General features: G+C 53.9%; 1 protein-coding gene across 5 annotated transcripts; it reads right to left on the bottom strand.

Moving 5' to 3' along the window:
* Nucleotides 1-507: 507 nt before the first annotated feature.
* Ssc5d (scavenger receptor cysteine rich family member with 5 domains) lies at nucleotides 508-18,399 on the bottom strand. 5 transcript variants are annotated; one of them, XM_057763173.1, is made up of 15 exons: nucleotides 18,239-18,399; nucleotides 17,688-17,714; nucleotides 17,118-17,426; nucleotides 16,726-16,839; nucleotides 16,411-16,524; nucleotides 15,771-16,079; nucleotides 14,959-15,276; nucleotides 14,368-14,526; nucleotides 12,282-12,599; nucleotides 9,371-9,551; nucleotides 8,988-9,181; nucleotides 8,588-8,902; nucleotides 8,071-8,241; nucleotides 3,022-3,186; nucleotides 508-2,010 (listed from the first exon to the last, which is right to left on the bottom strand). In XM_057763173.1, the coding sequence occupies exons 1-15, from the start codon at nucleotides 18,261-18,263 to the stop codon at nucleotides 560-562; spliced, it is 4,170 nt and encodes a 1,389-aa protein (XP_057619156.1). In that variant the 5' UTR covers nucleotides 18,264-18,399; the 3' UTR covers nucleotides 508-559. The 5 variants fall into 5 exon arrangements, with proteins under 5 accessions (XP_057619156.1, XP_057619154.1, XP_057619155.1 ...); XM_057763171.1 differs by having other exon boundaries at nucleotides 8,988-9,551; XM_057763172.1 differs by having other exon boundaries at nucleotides 8,988-9,551; nucleotides 16,411-16,509.
* Nucleotides 18,400-18,773: the final 374 nt, after the last annotated feature.

Below are 18,773 nucleotides of genomic sequence, written 5' to 3'. Positions count from 1 at the left end.
CCACTGTCTTCTGTCACCCACCGCTACCATCATGCTCGCTGCAACCAACACCTTCATCATTCCTAGTCACCATTATCATCACCTTAGCCATCCCTACCCGCATCATCACTAGTATCAGCACCACCCCAGCCATCACCACCAGAACCCTCACAAGTACCACCATCACCCTCAACACCCGTCACCACCTTCGTCACTACACCATCAACACCACCACCCCACCCTTGTCACCAGTCACATCGTCACACTTCATCATAAGCGCCCCAATCTCTAGCAACACCACCCCCCATCATCACCATCACCCCAATCTCTAACACCACCACCATCCCCCATCATCATCATCACCATCAACGCTGTCACTGCCGTTATTGCCTTCGTGCCCAGGATCGTCTCCATCACCATGACCGTAGCATGTGTGAGGTTGACAGGTTAGGATCAACTTTGTGACTCTGTCCCCCCAGGGTCCCCTGCTCCCCCAGTAACAACACCCACACTCGGTTGGTAGATACTTTGGTTTTCTTTTGTCTGAGAGCATCTTAAGCACCCTGAATTTCAGAAAGAGTCACACATCTCCCCTGAGAGGCCTCTCCTCCTCCTCGGTGGTGGTGGTGGTGGGCACAGGGGTGCTGGGAGGCCAGACCACCTCTGCCAGTCTCTTTACAGTCTCGCTCAGCTGCCCCAGGCCCTGGGCAGCCTCTACCAACCGGACTAGGCCCAGCCCCAGGACTTGACGTTCCTGCCGGTCTTGTTCCAGGACCCGAGTCAGCCTCTGCAGCTGGTCACCCACCTCCCTCACAGCAGCCACCAGCTCCACCAAGGCCGGTGGCTCACAAGCCATGACCCTTACAGGGGGTACCGGGGACAGACACGGTCCAAGGGCTTCTGGGTTGTGATTAAGGCTTGGCCCTTGAGTGAAGCGGTCAGGGGGAGGTTGGTCCAACGGGTGGGCCATAGAGGAGAGGTGAAGGTCGGAGGTCACAGTGGGGTCTGGAGGTGAGTGTGAAGTCTGGAAAGGTGGAGAGGTTAATTTGGGACTCTGGCTTCTGGGCGGTTTAAAGACCTCCGTGGACTGTGGGTCCATGCTTGGAGCTGGAGAATGCCTGGAGCGGTCAGACTCGGAGGCTGGAGAGGGCTCCAGGTTCTGCTTTCCGGATGTGCTTGTAGGAGGGGCTTCCTCAAAGGTCAGTTCCGGGTGTAGGCTAGGCTTGACCCTTGGCTCCAGAGTGAGAGAGGGAAACCCCGTCTCCAGGGAAGATGGAAGGGACTTTGTAGGGGTGGCAGCGGTTAAGGAAGCATGAGGGTTGGTGGGAGGTTGAGGCGTTGCGGTGGGGTGAGGGGTCCTGGGAAGCTGAGGGTCTGTGGTGTGTACAGGGGTCATGGTAGGGTAAGAAGTGGTGTGTTGAGGGGTGGTGGTCGGGTGAGGGGTGGTGGTCGGGTGAAGGGTAGTGGTCAGGTGAGGAATGGTGGTGGGGTTAGGGGTGGTGGTAGGGTGAGGGGCTGGGGTGGGGTGAGGGTCAGTGGAAGGCTGTGTGGGGGTCCTGGGGCTCATGGGGATGCCTGAGAAGTCAGAACGTTCTGGGGCTATTTTGGGTGTTGCACCCAAGCCTGGGGTTGTATCGGATGCTGGGGTCAGTTCTGAGGTAGGGGAAAGGCTGGTCCCTTCTGGTAGCGCGGAGGAGTCAGAGGTTAGTCCTTTAAGGGAGGTGGATGTTGGGCTCTGGGAGTGCTGTGGGATCCCAGTGGGAAGCAAACTGGCATCAGAAGTGGACAAAGCAGAGTCAGAGGCTGTCAAAGAGGACAGTCCCGGAGTGGGTGGAGATGTTTGGGGAGGGCCTGTGGTCCTCTCTGGCTTTGTGGCTGAGTCAGGGATGAGCTGTGGCCCAGAGCCAGAGGTCAGCGGTGAGCCAGAAGGCGCTGGGGAAGTGGAAGGAGCTGGGGATAAGGTGGTGGGTGCTGTCCTGGCTGGGGTTGGTCGCAGCAGCCGGCGCTCCGGTTTTGGCTTCCTTGGGGAACCTGGAGGAGAAGGCAGGGGGGCAGGGGCAGGTCAGTCTGAGGTCAGTTTGCCCTATCCACCGTGTCCCGCAACGCCCCTTGAGAAGCTGACCAATGGGAAGGCAAAGGTCTTCGTGACATCATGGGTCACCGGCAGACTTCACCAGGCCCTAGTGCCCCCCTCTTCTCCTCCTGTGAGGTTCCTGCCGCCACCTGGTGGTCTCTGCGGGAAAAGTACATGGATACAAGTAGGGAGGAACTCTGGAGGATAGCAGAGAGTTTGAAGAGAAGTCCCAGGGACCAGAAAGATAGATACGCTTTGGGAAGCAGAAAGACAGTAAGATACCTAGGAGACACCCACAGTGTGACTCTATGTGATAATTTACTTCCACTGTCGAGTTGACTGGGTTTAGATTCACCTAGGGGACACAGCTCTGTGGATATGTCTGTGAGTGTTTCCAGAATTTTACTAAGAAGGGAAGAACTACCCTGATTATCCCATGGCCTGGGGGCCTGGACTAAACAAAAAGAAGGTCCTAGTGAGGTGTGGTACCACACGCCTTTAATCCCAGCAGAAGCAGGTAGATCTCTGTGAGTTCGAGGTCAGTCTGGTCTACAAAGTGGGTGCCAGCCAGGACTGTTATACAGAGAAACTTTGTCTCAAAAAACCAAAAAGAAAAAGGAAAACAGAACAAAGAAAGAGAAGAAGGAAGGAAGGAAGGGAGGGAGGGAGGGAGGGAGGGAGGGAGGGAGGGAGGGAGGGAGGGAGGGAGGGAGGAAGTTATTATCCGTCATAGGGTAGACCAATGACGGGTAGACCAGTTCTTAGGTGTCCTAATAATTGCCTGCAACCCTAATGTCTTTAGCTATCACTGTGCGCTGGTTGGCAGAATTCTCTCAGGATCGTCTCTACTCTTGACTCCTTGCTGTAGGCTAGCCCTCTGTCGGGTCTTCCTGAGGTAAGAACTGGGTTACCCCTGGGAACTTGAAGCCCATCTCTGCACCCCACAACACAAGCTCCCCAGGCCTCACCTGTGCCTGCACGGGCCCTCGGAGCTGGAAAGGGGTGGCCTGGACTCTTGCCGGTGCCGCTGGTGACAGTGGGTCGGGGTTTGGTCGTGGTGGGGGTCCCTCGGGACAGACCCCTCCGTGAAGGTGTATCCCACGTCCAGGAGAGTTCATAACCGCCCTGGCCATCTGCACATGTGTGAGGAAAAGAGTTGGGTCTCTCCTTCTACCTTCATCTCCCCGGCAAATTACCACAGCCCCCATCACAGCTGGAGTCACACGGCCTCCTCAACAACGTGTGTCACCTAGGCCACCAGTCAGGATGCTCTTGGCTGAAAGCAAAAACTGATGAAATTCCTCACAGAGGAAACACAAGCATTACTTCCATTCCCCGAGCTTCCTGGCCTTGGGTACAAACCCTCACAATAGCTGGACTTTCGTGCTGTCCCAAACAATTTCTTTTTTTTTCTTTTGAGCCATACACACATACACACACATGCACAAACATAAATAAATGTAAATAGATAAATGGATGAATATAAATAAGCAATAAGAAGAAAAACCAAATTCCCCAATTTTATAAATCCTTAGAATACAGAAACATTTCCAGGCTGAAGTGAACAAGAAAAAAATAAACACATAGTTAAGGCCAGAGGAAGACACAGCGCTGGCTTTGGAGATGGGAGGAACTGCATCTAGAAAAGTCGAGAGGGCGGAGTCTCCCATAGGAACCAGCCCAACCAATACCCTGATCTTGGCTCAGTAAAACCCATGCATTCTGACCTACAGAAGACCAAGAATAATGAGTGTGTGTTTTAAGCCTCTGGATCTGTGATGATGTCATTACGGCCAGAGAGATGAATGTAGGCACTTCTTGAAGCTTAAAACCTACCTTGTTGGGGCAAGAGGGATGGCTTTGGTGACTGAGAGCATCTATTGCTCTCGCGGAGGACCCAAGCTGGGTTCCCAGCACACACTTGAGGTAGTTCACAATGTAACTCCAGCTTCAGATGGATGTCCTCTTCTGGTCTCATTGGGACTGCATTTGTGTGTGTGTGTAGACGTGTAGGTATGTGCACAAATAAGCTAAGTTTTTTGAGACAGGGTCTTTGTATGTATCTCTGACTGACTATTCTGGAACTTGCTATGGAGGCAGGTTTGCTTCGAGCTCACAGAGATCCACCTGTCTCTGCCTCTGGAGTGCTAGGAGTAAGTGTGCCCCCATCCAGCCATACATATTTGATTTTTTGAGACATGGTTTCTCTGTGTAGTTCTGACTATCTTGGAACTCACTGTATAGACCAGGGTGCCTCAAATTCAGAGATCTACCTGCCTCTGTGTCACGAGTGCTGGGATCAAAGGCGTTGCCACCACTATCCAGACAAAATAAATCTTAAAACAAAAATCCTAATCCCGTGACTATGCAAGTTTTCTCCCAAAGGCCTTTGGTCCTCTGAGAAGCCCCTTCCTGGGGTCAGTGAGGAGACAGATGGCTCAGTGGGTAGAGATGCTTGCTGTGTGCCCGATGACCGGAGTTGGATCCCCAGAGCCCGTACGGTAGAAGTAGAAAACCAACTCACGCAAGTTGTCCTCCGAGCTCCACACCTGTGTCACGGCACACTCCAAATTAATTAAAAATAATTTCCTCCCTGCTCTCCTCTGCTGCTGGATAATATCACATTTCTAGGAGGCTTTTTTTCTTGATTTATCTACTATAACCACCATTCTAACCTTGGGAACCTGCACCTACGGGTCGGTGTCATACAGCACCCTGCCAGCAATGCTTTCTGTCATAGGTGAGTTCAAGTGCATTCTGCACATTGGCTTGGGACATGACGTCACACAACTCACTCCAGTCCCCATGGATTCTAGACTGGTATCTGCTGAGTGAATCAGACCCCAGACTTGTCCTTTGAAAGACGACATGCATCACCCCAACGCATTGCGCTGCCTGCCTGCAATCCTACCACTGAGAGTTCAAGGCTCGCCTGGACAACATAGTTGACTTCCAAGCCAGGCTTGGCTGTGGAATAAGATGGTCTCAAAAGCAAGCCAAGAAGCACTGGAGACATCTCTGTTTGTAGGGTGCTTGCTTTGAACCCCAGAACACACGTTTAAAGGAAATAAAAAGCACCGGGTGGTGGCAGCACACACCTTTAATCCCAGCACTCAGGGAGGCAGAGGCAGGTGAATCTCTCTGAGTTCGAGGCCAGCCTGGTCTACAGAGCGAGTTCCAGTGCTGGGCATTTGGTTCCGCTTGTAATCCCAGTGCTGGGGAAACAGAGGTAGGAGGATCTCTCAGGCTTCTCAGACCTGAGCTCCAGACCACTGAAAGACTCTGTCTCATAATGTCTCACAAAAACGAGGCTTAGACAGTGCCTGCAGAATGGCATCAGAAATTGTCCTCTGGCCTCCACACACTGTCCATACATTGCAGGGACATACACAAGCATGCCACACACGTAAACGCATACATAAGACACATGCAAACGATTTGAAACAGAGTCCCATCCTGGCCATACACATACCCCTTACCTTCTCCTAAGCCTTGCTACGTGGAACTGACCCGAGGGGTCCCCGCCTCTCCACCCCTGCCAAACCTGCCTCAGGGACTAGCTGCCTTTACAGCGGCGTGTGCCGCGCGTGTGATCAATTCCTCCACAAGGGGGCGCTGAGGGACAGGGAAACCGCCCTTATTGCACAGAACAAAGGTTCTGAAATTCCGGCCGCACCTGATTGAGAATCAGGGTCTCTAGGAGATCATTTCCGGTTCCAGCATCGCAATGGTCAACGCTAATCCCAACATGAGATACTGCAGGGTCCTAGTCACAAATCCCTGAGCCTGCTTCCTTGCTCGACTCTACAGGTGGCAACGCTGGATCCTGGTGGCCAATCAAAATGAGCAGCATTCCTGTGATGCAATGAGGTGCCAGGCAGAGCAGCGGGTACCTGCCCCGCCAGGCCTAACTGCGCATTCTGCGCTCGAGAAGGGATATGGGCTGATCGTCCCATCAGTGACAGGCAGAGAAATACGCAAACGGGCAGGCACTGCTAACAGTCGAAAGTGGAGAGAGTGAAATGAAGGAGACCGAGGGAAACGGAACCGGTGGTGGGAAAGGCAGGGGATAGGACAGAAATAGTGAAACCAAAGAACAGAAAACGTGACTCAGAACATGACAGGAGCTGACCGAAAAGAAGATAGGTATATGTGGTGCGCTGTGCCTGGAGGCCCAGCATCCGGGAGAGAGGTGCAGACAGGGACTTGAGGCCAGCCTCAGCTACACAGGAAATCCCAGCCTGGGCTATAAAACAGCATATCAAAAGAGTGGGGGAGAAGAGTGAAGGAGGAAATGGAAGGAAGGAGCGAGACAATGAAAGAAAGGCAAGGGACCTGGAGTAGGAAACACGAGAGGGCAGATGAGAGGGCTCACTGGGTGAAGATGGCAGCATGCAGGAAACTCTAGTTGGGTACCTGGAACCCACATGGTAGGAGGACTGGCTCCAGCAAGTTGTGCTCTGACATACACACACACACACACACACACACACATGCACGGTGGCACACGGGCTGGAGCATACTCATGCATGCACACACATACACAATTGATCAATGTAACAAGAATTTCTAAAAAGGAAATAGAAGTGAGACATGAAAGGCGAAGGAGCGAACTATGGAAGAGATCAAAGGAGAGGGCATGGAAGGACAATGAAGGGGAAGCCCAGGACAGCAAGAAGAGAGGAAGTGATAGGAACCACAGAGAGTGACAGGCACAGTGCGGCATGCCTGTGATCCCAGGCCTGGGGAGGTGGAGGCAGGGAGAACCGGCAGGCATTCTGGGCCAGCTGGGACAACAAAAGAAAGGAAGGGAAAACAAACTAGTGAGAGACTGGGTGAGGGGAACTGAGGGGAACACACAGCGCTGGAGAGATGGCTCAGCAGCTAAGAGCACTGTTAACTGTTGTCTCAGCCGGCACCACGTGGCAGCTCATGACTGTCTGCAACTCCATTTCCAGGGTCTCTGGCACCCTCGCACAGACATACATGCGGACAGAACACTGATGAGATAAAAATAAATCTTTTTTTTTTTTAGAAGGAAGGAAGAAGACACAAAAAGAAAAAAGTGGGGAGGAGAGGCTGGAGAGATGGCTCAGTGGTTATGAACACTGGCTGCCCTTCCAGGACACAGGTTTGATCACACACACACACACGTCACGGAGGTCTTAGGAAGTGCCCATGAGGAAGACAGCTGGGTGGGACGTGAGGAGAGAACACATGGGGCGGCAGCTCAGGGACCGGGGTGTCTCTGGATCCCCGTGCTGGCAGCAGAGATGGGAGGATGCAGACAATAGCGAGACAGAGCAGTTGAGGGACAGAGAACCTGCTGGACAGGCTGGGAAGGGCAGGGAACAGAACTCATGCCCCAGGGATCCCTGCCTGTGTCTGAGCTACAGCTGACAAGGACAGAGTGTGACTGGCCTGCCAGACTCCATGGGACTCTGCTCACTTTCCCAGGAGCTGGGGTAGGAAGCTGCCACGGTAACCCTGAGCTGAGGATTCTGAGTCATTTCCACAGACACTCAGTTTCAGGTCAGCCACTTCCTGGTCGCTCAGGACTGGCCGATGCCCTCTGACTGGCCGATGCCCTCTGACCTCTCAGAGTCAACCACTGCCTCTTTCTACTCTGGAGAAGATGAATATGGTCAAGCCCAAGCACGGGACATGTTTAGGATGTCTGGATAGGTCCAAGGAAAGCCTGCAGGGCCTTGGAGGCCTCGGCCACCTCAGTTAGAAAGATCTTTATGGGTGACCATGTGGCACCCATTTGTAATGTCCTCACTTGGGAAGGGAAGGCAGAAGGACCAAGCGCTCAAGGCAAATCTCAGTTACATAGCAAGTTCAAGACCAGTCTGGGAATACATGACACCGTCTGGAAAAACAGAGTGGTTCATACGGCCCAGGGAGCAAAAGTGCTTTCTACCAAGCCAAACAATGTGAGTTTGAGTCCTGGGACTCCATGGTGGAGGCAGAGCGTGGCATTCGCACCCACACAAGTTCCCGGCCAAGGCCCTCACCTGTGTCTGGCAGCCTCTGTGTTCCTGAAGAGGGGACTTCCGGGTTCCTAGTGGTAGCCGCCCAGGAAAGAGTCCGTCCAGGCTGTGCTGCCGTAGTGGTTCCTTTGGTCAGGTCCTCTCCTGAAGTGGGGTCCCAAGTCCAGGAGGGATAATCATCGTCACCCGTGTACCCTGGGGAGAGACTAGGTAGTATGTGTCTCCTTCCGCTATCTGAGGTCCTTGCCACCACTCTTTCCTTCCGGTCTCCTGCAGCGACCCTTACATGTCCGCACCCTGACCCCACTCTGGCCATTTCCTTAGATGACGCTGTCATCCAGTTCCACTCTGACTCCATTCCCTCAGCCTCCCTCACGGTCCCCTGTACCGGTGCAGGAGAGCACCAGGTCCCCCCAGCCTCCCTCACGGTCCCCTGTACCGGTGCAGGAGAGCACCAGGTCCCCCCAGCCTCCCTCACGGTCCCCTGTACCGGTGCAGGAGAGCACCAGGTCCCCCCAGCCTCCCTCACGGTCCCCTGTACCGGTGCAGGAGAGCACCACGTCTTCCTCGTGGTCACAGTTGTGCTTCCCCCATGTCCCCGAGGGGCAGTCGCTCAGTGAGGTCTCACTCCCCTTACAGCCCATGTCATCCAACCAGATGGGCCCGGTCCCAGGACCATAGTGGGTTTTGCCTACTCGGGGCCGGACCTTTCCACAGCCCAGTTCCCAGCAGGCCACTGTGGCATCCCGAAGGTCCCAGCTGTCATCACAGACCGTCCCCCACTGTCCAGCATGCCACACCTCTAGCCGGCCAGCACACCTGTTAGGCCCATCAGCCAGACGAACCCGGAAGGGACCTGGGGGCGTGGGAGACCCTTGGGTTAGGAGGTAAGGGGATGGCCTCATTGCTGTTCCCAATTCCTTTCACCCTCTGCTGCTCACCTGATGGCGTAGGGACTCCAGCAGATGGGGTGGGGGCTGGATCTCGGGAGGACTCCAGCGAGCCTTCTGGGCTCTCACCAGGTGGCTCCAAGGAGGCTTGAGGGGTCTGTGTGATGGTGGCCTCAGAGGTCACTTCTTGGGGGTCTTGAGTGGACAGTGATGTTACAGTCTCTGAGGTCCACTCCCAGGGGACTCTGGGGGTCAGTTTTACAGGGGTATGTGACATCTGTCTGTGGGGAGCCTCAGTGGTCAGTCTTTTAGGTAACTCGGAGGTACGTGGGGTTATATTTAGGGTGCTTGGAGTGCCTGGGACCCTGGAGCGTCTAGTGGTTGGCATCCCAGGGGGTGGAGCGGTTGGCCGCTTTGCGTTTTTAGTCACCCACTTCTTAGTGCTCTTGGGCGCTTTCCCTGGAGCCTTTGTGGTCTTCTCTAGCACACTGGAGGTGAGATCAGCAGAGGGCTTGGTGGCCAGCTCTCCTGGAATCCAAGCATCCTGATCTCTCCCCAGCCCAGGGAGCCAGCTCCAGCTGAAGGGGTCTGAGATGGTACCCAGGCCAGGGGTCCCTAGGAGGCAGGGAGGGAAGAAAGAGAAGATGTAGAAACCATGATGGTGGACTCATGGGACTCTACCACTAACCTCTAGCCCATGTCCTCAGCCCTCTTTTCACTTAAAAAAATAAAAATGAAAAAGTGTGCTGGGCTAGAGATGTGGCTCAGTGGTTAAGAGCATTTGCTGCTCTTCCAGAAGACCTGGGTTTGAGTCTTTGCACCCACGTGGTGGCTCACAACTGTCTGTAACTCCAGGTTCAGAATCTGAAGCCCTCTTCTGGCTTCTGAGGGCTCCAGGCACACACGTGGTGCACAGATGTACTTTCAGGCAAACTACCCATACACATGAAAACAAATAACACACACACACACGTGCATGCACACACACAGAGGTTTCTCAAGACAGGGTTTCTCAGAGATCTGCCTGCCTCTGCCTCCCAAGTGCTGGAATTAAAGGTGTGCACCACTGCCCAGCTAGCAATTTATACTAAGTATGTTTGTTCTCTGGCAATTCCAAGCATGTCTATACTGAATTACTCTCTCCATCCACTCTCTCCTCTCTCCCTCATCCCTAACAACATCCCTTTCCTCCTTTCCTAGCTTTGGGTTTCGCTGTGTGATCCATCAAAGGCCACCTGTGTTACCAGTGGATTGGGGCTGTCATTAGAGCCTGGTACGCAAATAAAAACAACCTTAAGATCCTGTCTCGCCCAATCAGAGCTACTTAGGACAGGTATTCCCCTCCCAGGCGCATACACTAAGGCAGTGGTTCTCAACCTTCCTAAAGCTGCAACCCTTTAATACAGTTCCTCATGTTGTGGACATCCCCAGCCATAATTATTTTTGTTGCTACTTCATAAGTGTAATTTTGCTGTTATCAATCATAATGCAGACATCTGATATTTCCAATGGTCTTAGGCGACCTCTGTGAAAGGGTCATTGGACACACACACACAGCCGCAGGGTCGGGACCTACAGGTTGTGAACCACTGCCCTAAAGGCTTCATATCTTACTAGCATAACAACTGCTTATCTTACTCTTTGAGACAGGGCTCACTCTGTAGCCCAGGCTGGCCTTGAACTTGAGATCCTCCTACCTCAGGCTCTCCAGTAGCTGGGATTACAGGTCTTCACCATCAAGCCTGGCCCCACAAAGATTTACTTTTATTTGATGTGAATGTTTTGCCTGCATGTATATCTGTGTACCATGTGTGTTCAGTGCCTGTAGGGGCCAGGAGACAGCAACAGATCCCCCAGAACTGTAGTTAGAGAGCCGCCATGCGGGTGCTGGGAATGTAACCTGGTCGGTTCTCTACAAAAGCAGCCAGTGCTCTTAACCACTTAGCCCTGGTTTTGTTGTTGTTGTTTGTTCTTTTTTTATGACAGTGTTTCTATAGCCCAGGTTAGCCCTAAACTCCTAAGAACACTCTTGCCTCAACCTTTCAAATGACAGTGCTATAGGCATGCCCTACTGCCTTGCCTTTTCCTTCATGTTCATCAGCCTCGAGAGTGGCCCGATGTCCACTAGGCAACGTCCCTGTTTCTGATTCTCTGTGGCTGTCCCAGCAGAGGGGGGCAGAGCTGATGATGTCATCCTTTGAGTCACCATTATCTATGGTGTATCTTTCTGGTTAGGACACATAGACACTCTAGGGTGAGCCATGCCCAACACAAGCCTGAGTACATTTCCCCTGGCTTCAGAAAGATGACTTCTAAGTCCTTGGAATGATCCTCCCTGGTAAGAAATTCTTTGTGGGGGTAGGGGCTGGAGAGATGGTTCAGCAGTTAAGAGCACTGGCTGCTCTTCCTGGGGACCCAGGTTCAATTCCCAGCACCCACATGGCAGCTCACAACTGTGTGTAACTCCAGTTCCAGGAGACCTGACACACTTACACAAACACACATGCAGGCAGAACAGCAATGCACATAAAAATAAATAATCTTTAAAAAGAATAAGAAACTCTTTGTGTTTGGGAGACTTGACTTGTGCTATGTTAGTCTATAGGGACAATGTGATTTCTGAGCAGCCATGTACATGTTCAGCAACATCTATGTGTCAAGTCCTTACAAAAAAAAAAAAAAAAGGCTAGACATCAAGCTAAGACCACATGTCTGCTTGACCGTCATTGCACGTTGTCACACATGTTCTGGGAGAGTTCAGCACGGTCTGCTTCATCCCACTGGGACTCACCCTGAACTCTGCTCTGTCCCTTTCCCCTTGCTGAACTCAGCCCACGTCTTCACTCTGTGGAAACACGACCCTGAGCTGACGGCCTCTCATGTCTGGGAATCCCTTTAGCAAAGGATGGACCTCAGGCTGGTCTCAGAGCCTCCTAAACTCTACCTTGCCACACTGATTTGCAATAGCTTGTTTGTGTTCTTTCTCTCCATGAGTACTGAGCTTCTCAAAGGCCCATACACTATGTCCATTGCATTTGCGCACCCAGCTCCTAGCTTGGTGTCAGAGACCAGAGTTCTAAAAATGGGGGAAACGTACTACATTGATTTTAACTAGCTCTTACTTTGGCCAGACTTAGGCAGTGTGTGTGTGTGTGTGTGTGTGTGTGTGTGTGTATGTGTTCAGACAGGGTTTCTCTGTGTAACAACCCTTGCTGTCCTGGAACTTTGTAGACTACTCCAGGGCTCGGGCCTAGTAAGCACTCGTTTAGGTTAACACTACCCTTAGTGTCCCTTCCTTCCTCTAGGAGACCGTCTAGCGCCAGAAGATAGCTAGTGTGTCCTCACCAGTGCAGGTGACCCCGACATCCTCATTGTGGGCACAGTTGTGTTTCCCCCAGGAAGCAGCAGGACATTCTGACAACGAAGCCTCCGTCCCCACACAACCTACATCATCCAGCCAAATGGGGCCCGCGCCCCAACCGAAGCGGCCTGCTGCAGGGTCTGGTTGCCGAGGCCCCCCACAGCCCAGCTCCCGGCAGACCACGGCCGAGTCTCTCATGTCCCAGCCGTCATCACAAACCGTCCCCCAGCGCCCATCATGCCACACCTCCAGCCGGCCAGAGCACCTGCTGGGACCAGCCACCAGGCGCAGCTGGGGAGACCCTGAAACAGAGGGGAAAAGCCAAGAGTTAGGGTTGGAGAGCCCCTCTGGCATCTAAACCTTCTTCTGTCTGCCTTCCAACTTCCTTTCCAAATGTCCCTCTGTCCATGATAGGTTTTGCCTCATTAACCCTTCCGTCCAGACAGCAGGTGTGCATCAAGTTCTCTTCTGCATTGGCTACAGAGGCAGGCCTGGCTGGGTGACTCCTCAGAAAGCTAAATATAGAATTACCATATGATACAGAAACCCCATTGTGAGGAATATACCCAAAATATATTGAAAGGGACGGGTTGGTGGGCAAAGGTACCTGCCACAAAGCCTGACCACCCTGAGAGTCTGATCTCTGGGACCTCTGTGTATGCATCATGACACAGTGCACACACAGAGATAAATATAATCTTAGAAAACTGAAAGACTATGTTACTGTGCACTGGACAGAAATGGTCGTATTATTTATAGTAAAGCAAAGGTGTTCCTTAGTGCACAGACAGGTAAACAGAAGATAGTGTTGATCTCTGCAAAGGTGTTCTTTAGTGTACGGATGGATAGGTAAACAGAAGATGGTGTTGATCTTTGCGACGTTATCTGGAATGCACAGTGCAGCCCATGCTGGCCTCAAACTCATAATCCTCCTGCCTCAGCCTCTCGAGTGCTGGAACTGCAGAAGTACACCACTGTGCCCACTGAACCAAGGGAATTATTTTACTTTTTTTTTTAAAGATTTATTTATTTATTGTGTATACAGTGTTCTGTCTGCATGTATGACTACAGGCTAGAAGAGGGCACCAGATCTCATTACAGATGGTTGTGAGCCACCATGCGGTTGCTGGGAATTGAACTCAGGACCTCTGGAAGAGCAGTCAGTGCTCTCAACCTCTGAGCCATCTCTTCAGCCCCCATTACTTTACTTTTTTAGAGTTTTTTAAATATTACATTCATTTACTTATGTGTGTGTGTGTGTGCACACGCACGTGTATGTGCGTGTTGTGTGTGCGTGCGTGCGTGTGTGTGTGTATGTGTGTGTGTGCCACCACATGTATGTGGTCAGGGAAATTTGGGAGAGTTAATGCTCTCCTTCCACAAAGTGAGTCCTGGGGTAAAATTTGGGTTGTCAGGCTGTAGCCAGAGCCTTCACCCACCAAACAGTCTTTCCAGTTCTAGAGGATTTCCTGGGTGTTTGTGTGGATGGATGGATGTGCATTCGTGTGGAGGCCAGAGGCTGACATCATTCTCTAAGTTATTTTTTCAGGCAGAGTCTCACCGACCCTGCGGCTCACTGATCTAACTCAACTCACTGGGCAGCAAGCCCCAGGGGTCCTCCTGTCTCCCCGTCCCTGTTGGAGTTAGAGCAAGCTCAGGGGAGGGTCTTCCTGTCATCCCTCCCTCACTCCTCGCACTGGAGTTAGAGCAAGCCCCAGGGGCCCTCCCGACTCTGCTCTTCCAGCCCTGAACTACAGGTGTGCACTGCCACACCAAGCTTTTTCCTCGGATGCTGGGATCTGAACCCGGGTCCTCATGCTTGCACAGGAAGTACTTTACCCACTGAGCCATCTCCCTAGTCCTCATCATGTGAAAACAATTCTTAAGCTGTGCTGTTACTTGGAGCAAGCCAGAGGACATTGTGACAGTTCCACCCCAGGGCATGCAGCTACAGAAGGCAAGACCCGTGTGCAAACACAGCCCTGGATTTTAGGGTGTCAGCCAGTATGTGTCCTAGTGAGCAGGGGCAGGGGACAGTCTCACACACAGCCAGGGCAGAGAGGGACTCACCAGCTTCAGGCCCAGGCTCTGGAGGGTCAGTGGGAGAGGCAGGAGGCCGACTGCCTACTAGACTTGGGGTCTGGCTCACTGAGGTAGACAGAAGCCGGGGTGTTGAGGTGTTGCTGTTGACTGTGGGGGCTGTGGGCTGCACATCACCAAGCGGCATGCCTAGGTCGAGGAAGAAGACATTAGTATTACCTCCGGGGCTGCCACCTACACAGACGTCGCCCAGGGCCTCCAGGTCTCTGACCCACAGCAAGAAGTGGGCGGAAATAAGAGGTAGGGGAAGTGCAATGTGGAGGGAGTTAGAGGCCAGAGAGGAGAGGGGAAGCACCCCTAAGCAGACAAGACTGGCTTGAACTAGGAGCAAGGAAGTTGGGTTCATCCCATCGAACAATATCCAGTGTCTGTTAGGGAGACCAAGCTACCCCTAGTTAACTCCAACCAAGGTTTCACATAAGAATGTAAGATGGGGAAAGAGGGAAATCCACACACAGGAAATACAGCATGAGCAGGGACAACATTCTTTCCCATCCACTCCAGGTGGCCACACACCCACTGTCCCCTCCTTCCCCACTGATGTCACCCATAGGTCCTTACCATCACACACGGCCCCAGCATCTTCCCGGTGGTGACAGTCATGCTGGCCCCAGGACCTTGAAGGGCAGAATCGCAAGGCTGTCTCATTCCCCCGACATCTGAGATCATCCAGGACAATGGGTCCAGACCCCTCCCCAAAGAAGGCGCCCCCTGGGGCAGCCAACGCGCCCCCACAGCCCAGCTCCCTGCAGGCCACAGCGGCATCACGAAGATCCCAGGCATCGTCACACACTGATCCCCAGCGACCACCATGCCAAACCTCCAGGCGGCCCGCGCAGCCGTGGGGACCATCAGCAAGTCGCAGCCTGGGTGCAGGACCTGGATATAGGACAGGGGACAGGGTGACAAGAACTTAGAATGGATGAGGAGCTGCAGATGTTATATCAGAAGGGGAAACTAGAATGAGTTCGCGAGGAATATGTTAACGTTCTGTAGTAGTCCAGCATGGGTGCGCAGGTTCGGAGTTAGACCAGTGAGGAATCAGGATGGGTGAATAGGTACTGAGTTGTGCCAACAGGGAACAAGAATGTGGAGGAGGGGGAGGAGGGGCAGTAGAAGAAGGAAGAGAGGGAATAGAGGAGGGAGCTCTCAAGTGCCTTTCCATAACCCCTAGCCCTTTGTCCCGGTTTCTAGACTCTTTGCTCCCTCGAATGCTGAAGCTTCGATTCTGACTCTCCCATTTCTCCAGAGAATGTGCAGAGAGACAGCCTTGAGGCCAGGCCTTTTACTGCTTCCCGGGGGGAGGGAGGGGCTGGGACCTGAGAACTGAAGAAGAGAGGGGGTATTCTGTGCCCCCCACCCATCCCGCATACCAGTGCAGACCAGCCCTGCATCCTCAGTGTGGTCACAGTTGCTCCGGCCCCAGGGGCTCCGGGGACAGTCCCGGAGAGCCTGCTCTCCTCCTCCACACCCCACGTCGTCCATCCACACGGGTCCTGCACCAGGTCCGAATCTGGCACCCCCAGGGGCAGCCAGCGCCCCGCCACATCCCAGCTCCCGACAGGCCACTGCTGCATCTCGGAGGTCCCATCCATCATCACAAACAGTGCCCCAGCGTCCACCGTGCCAGACTTCCAGGCGGCCAGCGCATCCGTGGGGACCTGAGACCAAGCGCAGTCGCTCTGGGGGATACAGACGGAGAAAGGAGACCGTAAGAGGTTAAGTCTAATATCAGCCTCTTGTTCCTCCACCTGGGGAAACTGAAGCCCAGAAAGGGCAGGGACTCAAATTTGTCTGCTGACCGGCTCATTCAAAAAAGAGAACTGCCGTTGGTAGGACCTCTGGGTCTCGTAAGGGAAGGATCAGTTAGAGGGCGTGGCCAGCCCTGCCTGAATCCTGAGGGAGAACACTGTGGACACTGGCCTCCTTGGAAGGCCACAGGCAGAAGAAAGTCTGGGAACCTCTGGGCACCCAGATCAGTGAGGGAAACCAGGGAGATCTGGAGGAGGTTACCTTGGCGGGAAGCTCCATTTGTCAGTACAGGGGCCCGGGTGGACTTGGCCTGCTTGGGTGGTCGGAGGTTCTTCTTGCGAGGGCCATTCTGGGAGCTTGCTGCTGGTTGGGGAGCTGGGAAAGCGACACATGACCCGGAATTCAGGGTCTGAGCTATTCACCCTTCCTGACTCCTTGGCTCTCTTGCTGAGGGTCTAAAGTGTGGAGGTCTCCTAGGTCATGCAGGACACTAGTTCGCTAGCTTGGAGAAAAACATCTGCAGCAAGATGACCTTCCCCCATAGCTGGGACAGGAGGCCTAGTCCTTTGTGCTCACCATGAGTCACTGGGGGTTCCTCTGAGCTCGGGCTCAGCTCCCCAGACAGTGGTGGCCACGGATCCCCATCCAGTAGGGATGTTGAATCTTCTCTAGAGTTAGCTGCACGCTGACCTTTGGGAGAGCACGGGAGTTGTGAGGATGGCCATGGGGTAAGGAGTAGAGAAGTCATTTGATCCTTGGGACAGAAGAACCACCTGGATGCTTGAATTCCCTAGGGCTCAGAAATAAGTGATTGTAAGCTGGGGGGTGGGGGTGGTCCTGAGATGGGGCACCTGGCCTTATGGGGGATAAGTAGGCACCTCTCAGCTTCTAGACAGCTCAGATCTACAGGAACTAGGGACTTGGGGGTTCCCGGGGCCATCAACATAAGAGGAGTTTGAGTCCTTTACCTACACAGACGACGCCTGCGTCCTCCTCATGAGAACAGATATGGGCCTTCCAGCCCCGGTGGGGACAGATACCCAGCTGTCCCTCACTGCCCCGGCAGGCCAGTTCACTGAGCCACACAGGTCCAGTGCCCTCCCCGAAGAAGGCACCCCCAGGGGCGGCCAGCGCCCCTCCGCAGCCCAACACTCTGCAGGCCACTGCAGCATCCCGAAGGTCCCATCCGTCATCACACACGGTGCCCCAGCGCCCGCTGTACCAGACCTCAAGGCGTCCTGCACAGCTGTGAGGGCCATCAGCCAGGCGTAGTCGCTCTGAGGGGTGAAGCAAAAGCTGTGACTCCAGACAAGAGAACTGTAGTGTGGGGTTAGGGACAGTAAGGTGCCATCAGGAAGCCAGCTACCCCGGAGACAGGACTCTGGACCCAGACTCCTGATACAATGAGTGGAGTGTCTTAGAGATACTGAGGGCTGTGTGGAAGGTCAGAGTGGAATCAGGGTAGCAGGGACCAGCAGGAGGGTGACGACAGAAGACTTGGAGCTGGGTGAGGCCAACTGGAGAATCAGGACACTTACCAATAGCCTGGGTCCCCACCAGTAGTGCTGCAAAGGAGGTTGGAGGGGACAGAGTGAAGGGTGAGTCAAAGGGGAGGGGGCCTTTCCCCAGTGCATGCTCCCTACTTAAGTTCAGTCGCATACGAATCCACTGGCACTCAGATTCCTCACACCTCTGAGTCAGAAACCCCATGGCTAGAATGGACTTTGGGTGGAGGCTGGGATAAGTTACAGGTCCCTGGGGCGGGTGGGGCCCAAGATAGATGCCTGACTCTTGAAGACAGGGCTGGGGACCAGATTGAATGGTAGGAAGTGATACCCCCCACCCCCTCACCCCCTGCAGTGAGAACGCCAGTGCAACAAAGGGCAGGTCACTTGGGTTGCTAGGCAGGACGTGCTAAAGACTGGGTACCTGAGGGTTAGGGTGGCCAGCCAGATGTCAGGCTATCCCTGAGCACCAAGGGCCAAAAATGGCTCCCTGAAGCCTGAGTCCCTAAATTGGACAAGCTAAAGGGTCAGAGGTGAAAGTCCAGGTCCCCAAGGTACCCACCCCCCAGGAATGGGTCACTCACCAAGGAGGCAGGCCAAGACCCTCATGTTTGCAGAGTCCAGGGCAGGGGATGGGGGTGAAGGGGGAAGGAGGGTAGGAGAAGGGAGGAGGAGGCAGCCAGGGAGGGAAGGAGGGAGGGAAGCCGGCTGCCGAGGCGCCCTGGACAGCTAGGAGCAGGCTGGGCTGAAGACTTTGCCAGGAGGGAGAGCGGCTGCAAGGAGGCAGCAGGGGACAGGAGGGGGAGGGGGCTGGCCGCAGCTGAGGCTGAAGGGGGGGGCGGTGGGCAGGCAGAAGGGAGGTGTTCAAGTGCAGACACCCACACTGGAGTGAGGCGGCCAGCCAGGCTCCAGAGGGCCACGTGCTCAGAGATGCTTATGGGGACGGCAGCTCTGGGAAGGGACAGGCCTGCCTGGATTCTGGGGGGGACAAGGCTGAGGGCACACCCTCCTGCCTCCTCTTGTTATCCGGCCAGGGAAGTGTGGCTGGAAGTGGACAGATTTGGGGGGAATCCTGCAGTAGCAAGAAGGCCTGCAGCTAGACACTAGGAGGGACTTCCT

This window comes from Chionomys nivalis, chromosome 2 (genome assembly GCF_950005125.1).
Source record: "Chionomys nivalis chromosome 2, mChiNiv1.1, whole genome shotgun sequence".
Lineage (NCBI taxonomy): Eukaryota > Metazoa > Chordata > Mammalia > Rodentia > Cricetidae > Chionomys > Chionomys nivalis.
This window is presented reverse-complemented; position numbering and strand designations above follow the sequence as displayed.

Coding starts and splice junctions, on each gene's coding strand:
- Ssc5d (XM_057763171.1), bottom strand. CDS start 18,263: ATGAGGGTCTTGGCCTGCCTCCTTG. Junction 16,840..17,117: donor CGCAGGCGTCGTCTGTGTAG/GTAAAGGACTCA, acceptor GCTCTCCCAAAG/GTCAGCGTGCAGCTAACTCT. Junction 8,242..8,587: donor CGTGGTGCTCTCCTGCACCG/GTACAGGGGACC, acceptor GTCTCTCCCCAG/GGTACACGGGTGACGATGAT.